The 16,964-nt window shown below is 38.2% G+C and overlaps 1 protein-coding gene across 1 annotated transcript in view; it reads left to right on the top strand.

Moving 5' to 3' along the window:
• The window catches only part of LOC135467111 (cysteine-rich motor neuron 1 protein-like), a 73,770-nt gene that overhangs the window by 24,156 nt on the left and 32,650 nt on the right, over positions 1 to 16,964 (top strand). Inside the window, 2 exon segments of the mRNA XM_064744871.1 lie at positions 9,907 to 10,018; positions 14,077 to 14,198. Coding sequence (XP_064600941.1) covers positions 9,907 to 10,018; positions 14,077 to 14,198 — 234 coding nt within the window.

Here is a 16,964-nt window from a genome sequence, read left to right as displayed (position 1 = left end):
CCTAATACTGATACCTTTTCAACGATAAAAACACAAATAAAAAAAGTAAAGGTGATTAACATATGCAAGTTGAACCACAATATTTCTGATCGAAATATCGGTCTATTAATTTGGTCCCGAGCAGAAGATCAATTTAGTCGTTGAGGTCATGTTATGCATGGCTGGTATTTTTTTATCTCTTTTTGTCTGATCCGTGTTTAGAACTAACTTACTGGCGAGGCTTTTGGCTTTAAGGCAAGAGTATTTTTGTGATGGAACCCAGAGGAAGCAGTATCATCCTACTGATGATCTGTTTCACAGATCAAGTTCAAGTCGAGTTCAATACTTAAACTTTTGTTAAAATTAAATTTTTAAAACTCGATGGTAAAATTGTACCACCTGATTGGTACAAAATCAGCAGCCAGAGTGTTATCAATTTGATATAAATATATATATATTTTATTTTGAGTTTAATGTGGATAGCAATGTAAGGCTAAAACCTTATATCGCTGTGTGAAACAGGGGCTGATTTGTCATCTAGTAACAGTCCATTTCTGTAGTACTTCACCTGTTAGAAATGGTACTTGCTGTTGCCTTGCTTCATGCTTAACACTGAGAGGTTTTAACAGAGTAAGGAAACCAGACTTGTTGACCCGGTGTCAGGATAATGTGACTGGGTGGGGTGTCATGTCTGGTGTCTTTGGTATATTTCAGTGGTGACAGCAATTTGGTGGCATTGACTCGCCCTACCTCAAGAAGATACAATATATGTACACATACCTGAAGACTCCTTGTCGTAATATGATAAATTGTTAAGTACATGTACAACATAAAGCCCCAAACATGCATACATTCATATGACTCCATCAAGCAGTTTGGCAAGTTTTTTTTTTTATGTTTTTGTTGTATTTCTGTGTCTTTAATTCTTCTAGGCATCTGTGGCTTTGAGTGTGGAGGTTTGTTAGGAACTCGTTGAAGTTGTTTGTGGTGTTAAACAGTAATCAGATGAATAAGTATTTAAATAAATAGAGAAATAGCCATTGTGGTTGTCTTGTCATTTGAGTGACAACCAGTCTGTCAGTCTGAACCTTCATGTGTTCGTGTACTTCACCAACTGGTGCATGTCTGTCATTGTAATAGTATAGCCTGAGTTATGAGAGGGCCAGGGGCTGGCATAAATGTGTGATTAGCAGGCTTACTTGTTGTATGGTTCATGGTCCTAAAGGGAACCACCCACACACACACAAAGCTGGAACGTTCCTCTATCATTAATGTTATTCCAAGTGTGGCAGAGACGTGTTAAATATGACTGTGACATAAACACAGCCAGTTATGGTATGTCCCTCATCTGTCGCTGGAAGCTGGCCTAGCTTTGACACCCCCCTGCAGAGTCATGTGACGCGTCCGTGTGTCGAGAGGTTGTATCAAATATGCAAGCTATTACATAGTGGATAGAGAATTGAACACTGGGGGGCAGAATGGTTGGGGCAGACCAAGGCCTAAGGTCAGTGGATGAAAGCTCACAAAATCTTAACTGTTTTGACTTCTGTTGACAAGGATAAGTGTGCGAATGTGAAGGATAAGACCCCATGCATCAGTTTCAATGCATCTCGATGCTTGGCATATCTACTGGAAAAAATCTTATCCAATGAGACGGATTGACACTGAAGTGGTATTCATTCGCCCTTGTCTTTAAATGGTCACACGCTGGGTGTTTTGTAATAGGCTAGAAACAGGCAGTAGAAAGCTGTTTGCTGGTGCATTTATCCTAGCCAATCACTTTGGATTCACTGACCATTTAAAGAGAAGTAAAAGTTCGGTTAGACATTAACACAATCATGAGAGTCTAAATTTGCATTTGCCTAACACTTAGACATTGTCGACAAAATTCTGTTTGGCATCATATTTCAGTTAACTGAAGATGTACTTATAAATTAGATGTATGTCCTCAAAGGAGACAGATGAAACCGTTGGGTATATAAATACTTCTTTGAAAAGAGAGGATCTTACGTAGAAATAAAAGAAACTGCTTACATTTTTAACTTACTTGAAAACAGTCTCTCAGTACATGTAGTCTCTCTCTCGTAGGCCAGTGATGTCACGGCATATTTTCATGATGTTTCACTTGTATGGTCACATAAGATGTGTTGCCAAACCTCTCACATACAGGTAACTACATGTACATTCATCTCCACTATCACTTAAGATGCTCTGATCATTCCATCGCAGTTTTTACGTTCAACTCATTTCTTCATAATTATGTAAAAAAGTGGTTTCAAATACACCAAAAATATTTATATTTGAAAAAAAAAAACAAAAGAAGATGATGAAAATGAATATATACATCTAAATACAAAACGGCTCAATTCACTTATGGTGGAGATGAAGGGTGTCAGAGCAAGCTGTCTGTTAAAACAAGATAACATTGACTACATGTCGCTGTATGAGGCAGTGATAAAGGTGGAAGCATTGAAGAATCATGTATTTTTGATTGTACTCTGTAGACAGACAAGATTAAAACAGAAAAATTTGTACGAGTAAAATTTGGTAGGTGGCTGTAAAAATTTATTTCTAACTGCTGCCTGTGGCAGGTCATTTTTTTTTCAAACATTTCTACCCGTGATCTCCATGCTCTCTAGACATCCATGTACTACATTGATTGTGTCAGATGTCGACAACAATAGTATACTGATTTACATGTGCTCATCTGTGTGTGCGATGTGAGGACACACAGAGAGGTGTGTGTGAGTAAATGCCTCCAGATAACATCAACGATATATCAGCTATCACCCATACTGCCCTTAATATAATGTAGTGGCACGATGGTTTTCTTTGAACTCGCGGGACAATAATTAATGTAACCAGAATGGCGAAACTTCTGATTGGTTTAGCTCCTTCTGTAGTCTTGGGTGACGGTAGGCAGTATGATGTATGTATTTGTTTGAATGGTTTAATTCAGCACCTGTCAGCTACTTTTGAGTTATTAATTAACTTAAATTATCTTTAATAGCACAGCTGTCAGGAAACGAGTTAGATAAAGAGCCATTTTCTTAATAAGTTTTAGGACTTGAAGCTAAAGGTGGCCATGATAAAGTTAAGTAGATGTTGATACACAAAAAGGTTTCTTTGAAGATTTTTGTAAAGCGTGGCATTGATTATGCCGACATCACTTTCCTAAACTGGTCATTGTTGATTGTGGAAGACAGGTTCAAATGATTGATCTAGATGCTGTTAATCGATTGGCGCAGCATGAACCACAATATGATAAGTTAAACCCTAATATCATATATTAAAGCCAAAATCTTGATGTCGTTAGTGTCCTGATTTAATATAATTTTGACATCAAAATTTAGTGTACTAACTATTGAATATTTAGATTCCTTGTGAGTCATACATGTATGTTTATGCAAATTTGCAGTGACCACTTCAAATATAATGTCCATTCAGCAGTTAATCACAATAAGTGTAGACCGTACATGTGGTAATGAATTTTCGGTGGCTTCTATTGACAGGTGGATCATGTAGTACAGTTTTGAGAATTTTCAGTGACATGACACCCCACACCTCCCAAACCCCCAATTTCTTTTTCTTTTTTCAGTGCAGATCTTGCCAGTGTCTGGTTTTTGTGCACTTTTTTTGTGAATCTTGCATCAGGTAGCGAGAGGTTTATCCATGTTCTATTTGCATCAGATCAGACCAGACATTACATAGCCTGTGGAGTGCTTCCGTAAACAAAATTCTCTCGTGTAAACGCAACATTGGGAGGTCACTCTGTCTTGGAGACTTTTACATGAACAGCACTTAATCCATCTAAAAATATAAAGTAACAGAGGGGGGCTAATTGTTTATACCTGTCTACCAGATGTCAAGACGCACCAAATTCAAGGCTTATTTAACAAGGATGGAGTGAGGTCTTAGACAGACACATGTCACAGCATGGAGGTCTTACATGGACCGAATTAATGGCATAACTGCATTCTTATCACCCCAGTGCCAACTGGTTGATGGATGGTGAAATTATCCAAAATGTAAAAATCTTTTACACAAGTATGCTGTTGGTTTATTTTAGTGTTCATGGCCCAACTTTACGACTTCCCTAGTCACGCGTGCTTTTTCCGTGTCAGGACCCAATTTGAAATGGTATCAATTTTCCAGATTCCAAGGGAAAATTCTTCGGGTTAACAAGTTTTAACGATGACCATGTAATGGCTACATTAAAATGTAATCAGAAATTTACAGGCACAGTGGCAGTTGAGTTATTTCTGTCAGGCAGCCATCTTATCTTCAGCTTACTCACTTGGAAGTTCCCCTCTGATGAGTGGAACTCTTGATAACCTTTTAAAAAGGTGTCTGTATAAAGACTGATTTCTCCTTATCAAAGCAATACATTTTGATATAAAAACCAGCTGTTTGAACATGACTTTTACCTTATGTACCAATGCCTGCCTGCCTGCCCTTTTGAATTTACATGACTTCCATGTTTATACCCTTGGAAGTACTTTGGTGCCATTCATAACACTTTCCATATGTGACACTAGTCACTTTTTTGCCAACAATTAATTCAGCACTAATATGTAAATCTATAGCTAGTGGGATTTAAGAGTAGTTCTAAATCATCACTAGTGCTGTGTGTTGAATATTAATCATTGGTAAAAAAAAGAAAAAGATCAAATGATCAACCAGTTAATAGTAATAAATTTAAAATACCCTACTGTAAGGTACACTGCGATGCTATTCATTTTTTGGAAATTGCTTGTCATGTCCAGGTTTTGGGCGGTTTATTGTTCCAAAACTATTGAATGGATGATTATGGCTTAACGCCACTTTGTCAATATTTCAGCCATATACTGGCGACCAAAACTATTTAAGACTATCATTTAGCTGAGTATTGCTATGCATTTTCTCTACATCTCTCTTTTCCAATCTCAAGTTCATGTTATGTTGAATGTACGTATTGCTTTGATTATTCTACTGATGCCATGTTGTTGTGATATGCAATATGTGATATGTTGTGATTTATCATCTAATCTATTCATTCCCTTTAATTAATATCCTGTTGCTGTTATTCTGCTTTGTTCATGTTGTAATTCATAATTTCATTCAAAGTGAATGAACAAAGTAGGGCAAACTTAGCAAAAGACAAGATACCAGCACAGGCAAATAGTATACTGTCTTCAAATTAAGAATGTTACTCTGACAACTTGAAATAGATAAAAGAAATTTAGCGTTTACAGTTTCTATTTTCCGTTTCAAGATTACCTATATAGATTTTTCTTCAGTTATAAAATTGGAAAACGACATAAAACCCTCAATGTCTATAATATCTTCAGTATTCCACAGTGGTAGCCTGTGTGTGGCTGGGTGTCTGGGATATTTAGACCATTAGAATCAAGTTTGTTAGTAAATGTTTAGACTGATATATCCCAGAGGTCAGTGTTTATCCGGGCTGAACGTGTGGGGAGGGTGGGCGTAGAAAACTAGCCTGGATTCCTCTCTCTCTTCACTAGCCCTGCCCCTAGCTTCTTGTTTCTGTTATTAGAAGACCTTAGAGCCTGACATGACTTGTATGTCAAAGGTCACAAGATAGCAAGGGCAGAAGTGTGTTAATAACTGCATTATAGCTTTGTTTTTGACACAGAGACAACTTGGCGCCCGGCTACAAATTCCTGCTTGAGTAGGACAATCTTTCGGTGGTATAAAGGAAAAGGGGAAGTGTCTGGTGGTGGATGGGGGATCTCCTGTATGTTTAATACCAGAACTTGTCTTCCACATCTGGTGGCAGTCGTTATGTACAGATATATGTGTAAATCAACTGTTGGTTGGTAACATGTGAGATTTCAATTAGGCCATTTTAAAGTTTAAATGACCAATAAACTTTGTTGGCTTGACAACTGAAGCTTCATCTTAACAGTACAGGTCTGTAGATTTCTCATGAAATGAACTGAATGAAGACTTTGGGATTTTTTTTTTGTTTAAGTGGAAAATAAGGTACAGGGTATACGGGCATCATAGATGCCAAAATGTTTGCTAGTCTTGCAAGTTTCTGAAAAGTTTAAACTTTCTTGTGTCAGCGGTGTTGCAGTGCTGGTTAAAAGAGACATGAAAGTTTTGTGTGCATGTGAGTGCATGTGTTTTTTTTTGGAGGGGGGGGGGAGCGATTAATGACAGTAAGTGCCTGTAACATTCAGTGTGCCTGTAACATTCAGGTAGCATGCCTGTAATATTCAGGTAGTGCCGGTTGATGTACAGATCAGCTAGCCCTGGTGGCCATATTTCTGTTCCTCTTCTACCACCCACCCCCATCTGCATCATGGCTGGTACAGCTTTACCTTATCTCTTTTCCTTTTACAGTCTTTCACTTAACGTTTTACCAAATAAGTCCAAATGTGAAACATGGGTGTGCACCGATGTGGGATAAGACCAGGCAAAACATACTGTATATATGCTGATAATTATGCTTGTAATTAAAATTTAACTAGTGCGTGAAACATTAAATCCAGATTTTATGGTGTTACCCAGATTAATTTGCCATGATTTCACAGGTAATGTGTACGGTGTGTCATCGCACAGGTGGAGCTACTGTTGAGTCATCATGCTCATTAATGTTCCTATTGCCTCAGCAAACAGCATATACGATTATTTTTTTGTTTTTTGAATGTAAACAGCTTCTGATAAAAAAAAGAAAGATCATAACAAATGAGTCATATCTCTATGTGTGAATAACTTCACACCAGTGTGAAGTTGGATTTGTCATAACGGAAGTTTTAAGGCTTGTCACATTTCATAGCTGGAAATTTACCTATGCCAGATTAAGAGATTTAATGTATGCGAATTAGGCAGTGTGTGCGCTATTCTCAAATGAGGTATCATTCATCTACTTTTTGAAATCTCTGTGTATGTATATTGTCAAAAGTTAATCTAAGTCAGGAAAATATGATAAATGGATGCACAAAAAATGTCACATTGTCAGTTCTGATTGTACAGTCACATTTCTTTGTTTTAACACTTTTCTATAGAACTGTAAATTTTGAGCAGCAAATGGAGTTCAGAAAGATTAATTAGGAACTGTTAATTGTAACTAATTTTGAGAGATGCAAGAACATACACACTGTTACTTGTATATGCAGCCTTTCTAACTGATACAAATCTAATTTGAGAATAGCTACTTCGTTATCAGTTTTGAAATATGTGGCTATAATTCTTCAACCTTTTTACATGTTTACAAGGTGTTTATTCAACCATATTATGAAGGCATTAATCTGTGTTGACTGATAAAATTAAATGTTTTATGAAGCCTTGATTGGTTAATCCAACCAATGTAGTTTTGTCTCCAAAACTTAAAAATGTGCATAAATTACACTGATAGTTGCTCTTTCGTGTGTGAAAAGTTGTAGCAATTACGGTACATGTTAATATGTAAGACCTTGCCATTTTTTTTACAACTCTTGGAAGCTACCTGTAAATGAGATAGGCAAGCAGTTTGAAAGCACATGTAAATTTCTTCTGCGATCATTAAAAACAACAGTAAACAACTTGACTCCATCATGCAAGCACAGTTCTTGTTGGAACATAAATTGTTCGCTGAATGTTTAAAGTTGTGTGTTTTATGAAAAAGAAAAAAATGCTCAAAACATTGTACTATGGATCAGAACAAGGTCTCCAGTGACCATCAGAAATCATCGAGAAGCATTTCTTGTACTCTAAACACACATCTTGACATAGTCTCCACCCACTAGTTTCTTGTGGAGGCCTGACCATAGCGACTTTAATGCACAAAGTGGCAGATATCTGTGGCTCACTCATGGCCCAGGTGTTTCTTTCCCCCTCTGACGAACACAGGACGGAATTCCATGTTTACATTGAGGCTACCTTTGGCTTGACCTCTGAGAATAATGCTCTCCGATTCTTTCCCAGTATCCGAACACGAGGAGCTTGTTTCCTTCTCAGACGGCGTCATTAGGGCAAAAAAACTGAGTATTCACGGGGCAAAAACTTGTATTGATAAAGATGTTGGGATTGTTGATAGATTTTTTTGCCACATGTTGTTGTGGTTATAAAGGATGCTGACTGTACATGTACATGTATGTGTCCAGCTGGTAGTGGTTGTGGTTTGGTCCAAGCCAAGGAGATATGGAACAACTTGTAAATCAAAGAGCCGAGAAACCACACATGGGTGCTTGTGGGTGTCACGGTATGTACCTCACACCAGCTCAGTTAGCTTTGCAGGCATACTAAAGGGTTCTGTGGAATTGTCAGAATTTGTAGCCACAAAGATAGCCTACCCAGATGTAATCCTTGTTTATTTAATTACATGTATAATACACATATTCAATATTGGGGGCCTCCTTGGTGTGCCAGTGTGGCTTGATGACCCAGGAGCACCTCATCACTGTGGTCACTGTGAGTTCAAGTCCATCTCAAGCTGACTTCCTCTCCAGTTGTTCTTGGGAAGGTCTGGCAGCAACCTGCGGATGGGTTTCCCCTAGCTCTGCCTAGTTTCCTCCCACAGTAATGCTGGCTGCTGTCGTATAAAATTTCAATCAAATAAATAAATATTCAGCAGTTCATTTGGCTTTCTATGACCAGCAAGTACCATTTACTTGCGGCAAACAGTTGTGTAAATGACATTGGTATCAGTGGTACTTTGACTTGTACATATGTATGTATTGTTAAATATATAAGTTATCTTCTTTTTATGGCATTAGTTTGAACATTTTTCAGTTGAAAATGGAGTAATATTGGTTACATTTACACTTGCCCATAAAAATTAAATTTTAATTGGAATTAAGTTTACTGATTTGTAGCATTCATTTTCTTTTTATGTACATGTGTGTTTGATTTGATTTTTCTGAAGTTGAATTTTCCAAATTCTAATGTAAATATATGGAGTTTTTCATTTAATGTGAAAATTGCACAGTTGGTGTATTTTGTACACGTACATATATCACAAAGATGTATTTTACTGGTAATTTTAACAGTAGTAGACAGCAAGACAGTGAGCACTTGTAATATACAGGTGAATAAAAATATTGATTTGAAACAGATGTCTGTATCTCTATTAAAAATTATTTTAAAATTACTAGATATAAAACATGTATATTGATGAAATCTGAAGTGTACTTTAAACTGATCTGGTCGCAATGAAAAAGAAATGTTTCTTTCACACTTTACAGATTAAAGATGTTGTAAAAACTGTTTTTCACTGATTTGGCAACCATTATTGGCAGCGTTCTACTACTCAGATTATTTTTAATGCACGTAGTTATTTAGGTGCAGGTGTCTGCACAGAGGAGACCCTATCATCAGTTGGCATGTTTTCTGTTTGTTTACGGGTGCTGAAGAAAACGATAATGAAGTCTGTTAAATTAAGGCACACATGCTCCCATGGTTAATTACCTGTGATGGTTTTTGTCACAGCCTTTCGTTACCTTAGCACTTGGTAAAGCCATCAAAGAAGGCCCTGCAGATCTGACTTTCATTTCAGCGGGATGGGATTCCTCGGATTTTCCACAGCCAACAAAAGCTGTGTAGCATATGTCAGCCTGTATTGTTGAAAGCTTGAGAAAAGCAGTCTGGCACAGAAAGGAATTTGTGGCAGAGAAAGCTTCGCAGCTAGTCTTATCCCATTGCCATGGCGCGTTATGGCCAATGGAGTGTGGACTCACCATAGTAATTGGCCATCAACGCAGAGGGGTTAGCGCCAAACATTTACAGAATTATGTCACCCTGCGAAGAAAGGCGCAGTTGGCATGCCGTCCTGAGGGATAAACAAGGCTAAGGGCTCAGGGGTCTTACATGTTCGTACTTCACAAGCCTTTACAAGTTCGACATAAATGACACAATTATTTGCCAAGTTGTTTTCACTTGGGACTTGGATTTCTATAAAAACAGGAAATCACTTTTTGTGTTTATTTTTATTTTCTTCAGAAAAATGTCGCTCCGTTGTGTGTCCTGCCGAGGTGGAACTCGCCTGTGAAGAAGATAGTTTTAGACCACCGAATGTGGCTTCAGCCGATGGGTGCTGTTCCCTTGCTCAGGGGTTAGTTCATGTTTACATCCATATCAACTTGACTCTTTTCACTTAAAAATAAATGTATTTATTTTAAAATGCCAGTGTAAATTGGATATGAAAATGCACTTTTTTTTTTTTGTCTCTCTCCATACAGGTGTTGTGCACATGTCTTTGTCTGTATATAACAGCAGAAGTGTGGAATTCCGTGACTGGCCAGTCTGACACGCATATCTCAGCTGATTGAAAAGAAAAGAAAAAAAAGAAATAACAAAACTTCTTGACACTGTGTAAAAGTGTTTTCTATCACTTAACAGAGATAAATTTCTGACAGTAATGCTTGTCCATTATTTAGTTTTTAGATGTACTTAGCTTGACGGGTTAGTTTTGGTTGTCAGATTATTCCTCTGTTTGTGCATTACAATGCATTTTAGGGTCGTTTTTTTTTTTTTTTTTTCAGAAGTGCATACATTTACTTTCAAACTAAAAGAGCTGTTAATGCATTTACACTACATAAAGAATCCATTAACCATAATTATATGGTTTGTCAGAATGTGTCTTTGTTGTTGTTGTCAATTTACAACCAAGTGTCCGTAGTGTTACACTCTTTGGTTTGCTAACGAATACATCCACACTAGGTGACAATTAAGGTTTCTTTTTTTTTTATCTAGCATCAGTAGAATAATTTGCAACACATGCTGTACATTGCCATGCTATATTAGCATTGTTTCTGTCAGTATTATCTTAGACACATTCACGATTTAATCATTCAAATTAACTTAAACAGGGGTTGAAATTAACATTTTTGACCTAGCTCTTACCCCAAGAACAACCATTAAAAACTCTCACATGCCCATGGGAAACCCCACAACTAAAACCACATGCCCTGAAGAAATTTTCAATGTCTGGGTCCTGAGGACAACTTGTGTATGTACTTTCTACCCATTGTTGATACATTATTACAGAATTTCTAAGGAAAGTATTAAATGAGATTTTGAAAGGTTTTATTGTCCAAAATTTATGTAAATGTAAAGTTTCCTCTCATGTCTTCATTGTAATATACTTAGCCCCTTGTATGGGGTATTAAAGTGACATGTTCATGATACAGGGATTTGATTCACACTTAAGCTTGAGTCACACTTAAGCTTGATGGTAGGCTTTTTAGTCAGACTTTTGCCCTAGTCTGCGGATTTTGACTCTCTTACTTGCAAGCCTTGTTGCATGCTTGAATTATGTTTTAAAAAGACATCAAGTGGCCGTAGTAAACCACTGCCCTTTGTCAGGTACACTGCCTGAGTTACATCTACAGATGAACCAATGAGAGCTTGATTTGAGCTTGTAATCTCATTGGCCACACAGCCAGCTAGGGATGATTGGTTTGGCCTTCTGACTGAGCCTACCAAGAGCCTATAAAGGAAGGTAACTAAATGTGGTTTTTACTTTGTTGTCAATTCTGCTGACTTTTATTTCCGCTGTTATAAAGCCTTCACTGACTTTAAAATATATATCAGGTTGATCAGATGCATATTCTCAGGTTGCGAAACATAGGTGTGATTACATAAGCACACAAGTGATACTTGTGCTGATCTCTGACATTGATATTTAATTCCTCTGACATTCATTATGTATTGTTCTGACTTTTCTGGTTCAAATTTTGACTTGGATTATATTATATCTGACTTTTATGAATTTAACTCTGAATTTGATAAATTTATTTCTGACATTCAAGGTAATTTTTTAACTTGAGAGCATATTACTGTCAAGAAAGTTCTTATCTCTGCTGTGGTGGCGACTTGGAAACAGATGAGTTTTGACATAAGAGGCAAAGCAGATGTTCTTTTATAGGCTTGCATCCTTTGGAATTATCCAAATTTTAGCTCAAACTTTGTACAGCACATTGTTTACATTTATAACAAGAACTGTCAAGGTTTTTTCCTGCCAGTTTCTAATCATAGTAACAACAATTTAAAATGTCACACTCTCTGTCTCATTATTAAATGTTGCAATCATAAAACAGTGTGGCCAAACCAGAAAAAGTTCAAAAGTGTTTGTCACTGTGATTTCAAACATACATGGGCATGTTCCATTTTTTCAAGCTAAAGATATAGAAGATAGGAAAATATAAGAAAAACTTTGAAGACTGTTTAAGTTTAGCTGGGCTTTTCCCTGTGCTTTCGCACATGCTCTAAGACAGTGCATTTGTTACGTGCATTGCCAGTGATTAAATTGCAGGGCGAATATGAATATGTAATGAATATGTACAGAAAGCAACAGTCAGTAAATGTACACGTGAAATTGTCTAACATATGACAGCAACCCAGGGGAAGCTTGAGAGTTTAGATTGCCTTTTGGTGCGTTAGTAAATAGAACTTTTAGCCGCTGCTGCAGAATTGTCTGCTTGATATAACTTTTGCATCTTTTGTCAATCTGTTGGTCCTCTCATATAATGCAAGTCATATATATCCACAACAGTCTATTGATGAAAGCTATCGTGTATACAGAGCTAGAACTCCAATATCATTTTAAGATGTGCTATTTGCTTATGTTGGACAGTTAGGTCAACGCTTCAGGCATTGGTGTTCAGAAATTCTGTCAGTGTCTTTATTAAATTTCTCAAAAATGTTCCAACAGAAAAACAAGCACTATTCATTTTGCAAGAAATGCATGAAAGAACTATGGTTATGTTATTGAGTTTTAATCGTGTGAGATTTCATAAGTTGGAAGAAAAGAATGAGATTTTTTAAAACGAAAAATTGGTTAAAAACCTCAGGATTATGCATTTTTGTACATGTATAATAAATGCATGTTTGGAATACCTTTGTGGCATAAGATGGGCACCTGTTTTGCACACCTATGATTTTGTACAGGTGCAAAACAGATGAGGCTTCCTGACAGCCTATGTACTTGCATACCTGCATAGAATCTCATCACAGGTTAGCAGCATCTTCAGCACAGCTCCAAGCAATCTCTACCACATGTTCTTTGATATCATAACAGCATAGCTGACAAGACAATATGCTACTTCTCATTCCCTCACCTTCCATCAGTAACTATGTACTTATGTAAACGGTTGTATTGCCGGATACCTGTGGTCGGGGGAATGCCCTTTGCGGGGGAGAGGCGATGATCTATGGCTACCCACACATTACTCTGATCTGCCCGTGTTATGATTTGATTCATGACTTGCGTATCCGTGTAGGAGTCGTAGCCTGTTCATTGCTCATCAGATGGTATTTGGTACATGTTATATCTACACAGATCACCTTTGCAGTGCTAATAACATAAGTAATGTTTTTAAAGGTAGAGAGTGTGGGTGATCGTGGTTGGATGAGGGTGGGGGGGGGGGGGGGAAGCTGGGTTGTATGGAAGTGGGCCTCATTAGTGGCTGAGAAATCTTTGACCATTGATTTATTTATTTCGTTGGTGTTTTACACCATTCTCAAGATTATTTCACATATATGACGATATGATATGATAGTGGGGGGGGGGGGAGGGGGAGCGGAGCGTGTGAGGGTGGAACCGGGCAGAGCCTTCAACTATTGAAGTTGGATGGTTGAATCTTGTAGCCATGGAATTAATTGTGGTTTGTGTTAAATTTTTCTGGTTCATCACAGGCATTTTGTATTGTAGTGTCTTCTTTTGGTTTAATAACTAGTGGAAATTGAAATGTACAAGTATCCAATGAAATGTTTGGAGATATCTTGAGTTGGATCTGTACAAATACCATACTGTACAATGAAGAGTACATCTAACATGTCAATTCACAGTACAAATACACAGAAGTCATGTTGTCTACAATGTCCATTTCTCTTGGTTTCGTGCTGTAGATGATGATGTCATGGTGTCCAGTTTTATTGTTTTGTCTTTCATATATTGTGTCAGCGTGTCCAATTTCCTGCCAATGTCTGCAGATGTTGTTGCAAACATGTTCAGTTTTCTGTAGATGTTTTGTAAACATGTGCAATTTTCTGCCATTGTCTACAGATGTTGTTGCAAACATGTCCAATTTTCTGCAGATATTTTGTAAACATGTAATTTTCTGCCAGTGTCAACAGATGTTGTTGCAATTTACTTCTTTTCTCTTGCAGATGTCGTTGTAAACCAGACTACTGCCCCGAGGTGAAATGCCCTGCTCCTCTTCAGATAGAAGTGATCTCAAAAGCTACAAATGAACCCGGCTCTTGTTGTGATGAATTTCGCTGTGTGAATGGTGAGCTGTGCCATTTTTGATTCTTTTTAATATTTTCCACGTAATAAATGCACATAAAGCTGCAGACTTATTGCCAGCTCTCTTCTCTGGTCATACATGAAAAGGTCTTCCAGCAACGTGCAAATGGTCAGGGTTTTCGCCGGGCTCTACCCCGTTATCGCCCACCTTCATGCTGGCCGCAGTTTTATGAGTGAAATATTGTTGAGTACAGCGTGAAACACCAATCAAATAAATAAATAAATATTGCTAGCTCCATTTGAAATCGATTTCTGAAAGTTTCTCAAACTAATGAAAAGGTGTGACAGTGAGCACTGAACTCTGTGAAGTCTTTCCTTAAGAAAGGTTTGAGACTCAGTTGAAAATTTTACACCAATTATTTACCTTTATTGTCAAAGTATTGATCACTGGATAGACTTGATTTGATACTTACTGATGTAAGGGCAGTAGAAAACAAAGAGAAAAGAATGATGTAAACCTGTTTGTTTAATGTGGGGTTGTGGAATTTGAAGGGGAATGGATATTTCAGTTAGAGGAAACTTTGGTGTGACTCCTAAGCCATATTTTACTAAGTGTAGTTGGATTGGTTGGTAAGTTATTTGGGATTATCAGCAGCGGCACAGGAGGCTGTATAAGTGGCTGGCTGTCGGTTGGTCGATCAGTCGGTCATACTTTTGGCAACCAGTCTTTTTTAAGGAGGGGCTGTATTTGCTTAACGAGGGACCTGAGTGCAATACAACATCAACCTTTGTTTTTGGGATGTTGCATATTTGCAAATTTTCACTCGTAACTGTCCAGGTGTGTCAATACCTTAGCTGAGCACCTAATGACTTGACCAGCAGAACCATTGCTTATGTAACAAACATGTGTGCAGTGCAGAAGAAAACAAGATGCGTAAGCAGGAATTTAAGCTGCTGGTACACCTGGACAAATATCTACTACATGTAACTGGTGGATTTGGTCCAACAGGAAGTCAACAAGAAGTTGAGGCTCACAATCCATCTGCACATGGAGGAATGTCTAAGCTTTGTTCGGGAAGGGTATTGTGGAAGGATTGTGACAAAGGGCACGTTTTATGTCAGTTAATTGTATTGTTTTTGTAAACTAGCCCTGCCAGTACCCCACAGGAGATAGCTTCGGCTACATGGCAGTATGGAAGGGGAGAAGCTGTCAAATGTTCCACAGGAGGCATTCGAATTGAATGTCTACAATTTGGTGAAAACAAAGTGTGGGGTATGAGAGTAGCTTGTTTTTAGCATTAGGAGCTACATGTATAGGGGTGGGGATAGTGCATTGAAAGCTATGGGGGTGGGGATTCTGTGGTACAGGGTGGAGACAATATGGGCTGGAATGTTGTCTGTGTTACAGCCCTATGCTAAGGTTGCCAGTCTGATAGCTCTCCCCAACCACCCTGATACCTCCATCAATGCTTTAAGTATGTGTAAACAAATAGGGGCTACTGTGAATGTGGATAGGTGAGACCTGGTGGCCAGAGGCGGCTAGTGGGCTTGCTAAGAGGGAGAGGGTAAATGGTAAACTACCCGTCACAGTTAGTAATCTAGACTGTGTGTGCACTCTCAGTGGCTCTCAGATACATTGTCTGCGGAGTATAAGCAGTAGAGTTCTTCCATGAGATATTTTTTATTTGCATTTGAATAATTTTCCAGAATTTGTTTATTTGATTGGTGCTTTACGCCGTACTCAAGAATGTTTCACCAGCATTATGGTGGGAGGAGAGGCAGAGCCTGGGGGGAACCCATGACCATCCCCAGGTTGTGCCAGACCTTCCCATGTACGGTCAGAGAGGAAATCTGCATGAGCTGGACTTGAACTCACAGCCACTGCATTGGTGAGAGGCTTCTGGGTCATTACGCTGCAGTAGCGCGCTAACCAAGCGAGCCACGGAGGCCATGAATTTTCAAGAAGATACACGTTGTGTTGCTTAATTAAACATGTGTTCATACTTCACAAGGACTGTTTTTGCATAATGTGCTTAAGGAGTTCTTAATAAGTTTGGCTAGGCATGTAGGTTAATGTTTCCAGAATCACCGTGTTGCAGATTGCATTCATCGAAGGTTATCAAAATGACAAATCAGTGAACCTTCTCCAAAGCTGGTCTTAAGTTTGATTTATTTATTTATTTGATTGGTGTTTTTTACGCCATACTCAAGAATATTTCACTTATACAACGCCGGCCAGCATTATGGTGGGTGGAAACCGGGCAGAGCCCGGGGGAAACCCACGACCATCCGCAGGTCAGACCTTCCCACGTACAGTCAGAGAGGAAGCCAGCATGAGCTCAACTTGAACACACAGCGACCGCATTGGTGATAGACTCCTGGGTCATTGCTCGCGTTAGCACCCTAACCGACTGAGCCACGGAGGCCCCCTAATCTTTAGTTTGACAGTATAACTAAATTGTCTTCATCCAAAACAATTGTTGCTCACTAATATATTGGGGTCTGGTGAAAAGTCTTGTGCTTTTTCATGCCAGTGCATATTTGTTAAACAACAGATGTTGTTTAATTATAATTATTCTTTTTAAACATCCATGGATTAAGCCATTGGTCATATCTGTCTGTCTCCAGAAACTAAAACGCATACTACACTTTCTGATCAAAAATCCGGTCTATTTGAATGATCAAATTTGGCAATTTAAAAACTTCAGAAATAAAAAAAATTTGCCAAGTAGAGACATGTGCAACATTGACAAGATTTGTATTGCACATTGAGGCATGTATTAAAGGTGACCCATTTGGTTGACTTAAG

This window comes from Liolophura sinensis, chromosome 6 (assembly GCF_032854445.1).
Source record: "Liolophura sinensis isolate JHLJ2023 chromosome 6, CUHK_Ljap_v2, whole genome shotgun sequence".
Taxonomy (NCBI): Eukaryota; Metazoa; Mollusca; class Polyplacophora; order Chitonida; family Chitonidae; genus Liolophura; species Liolophura sinensis.
This window is presented reverse-complemented; position numbering and strand designations above follow the sequence as displayed.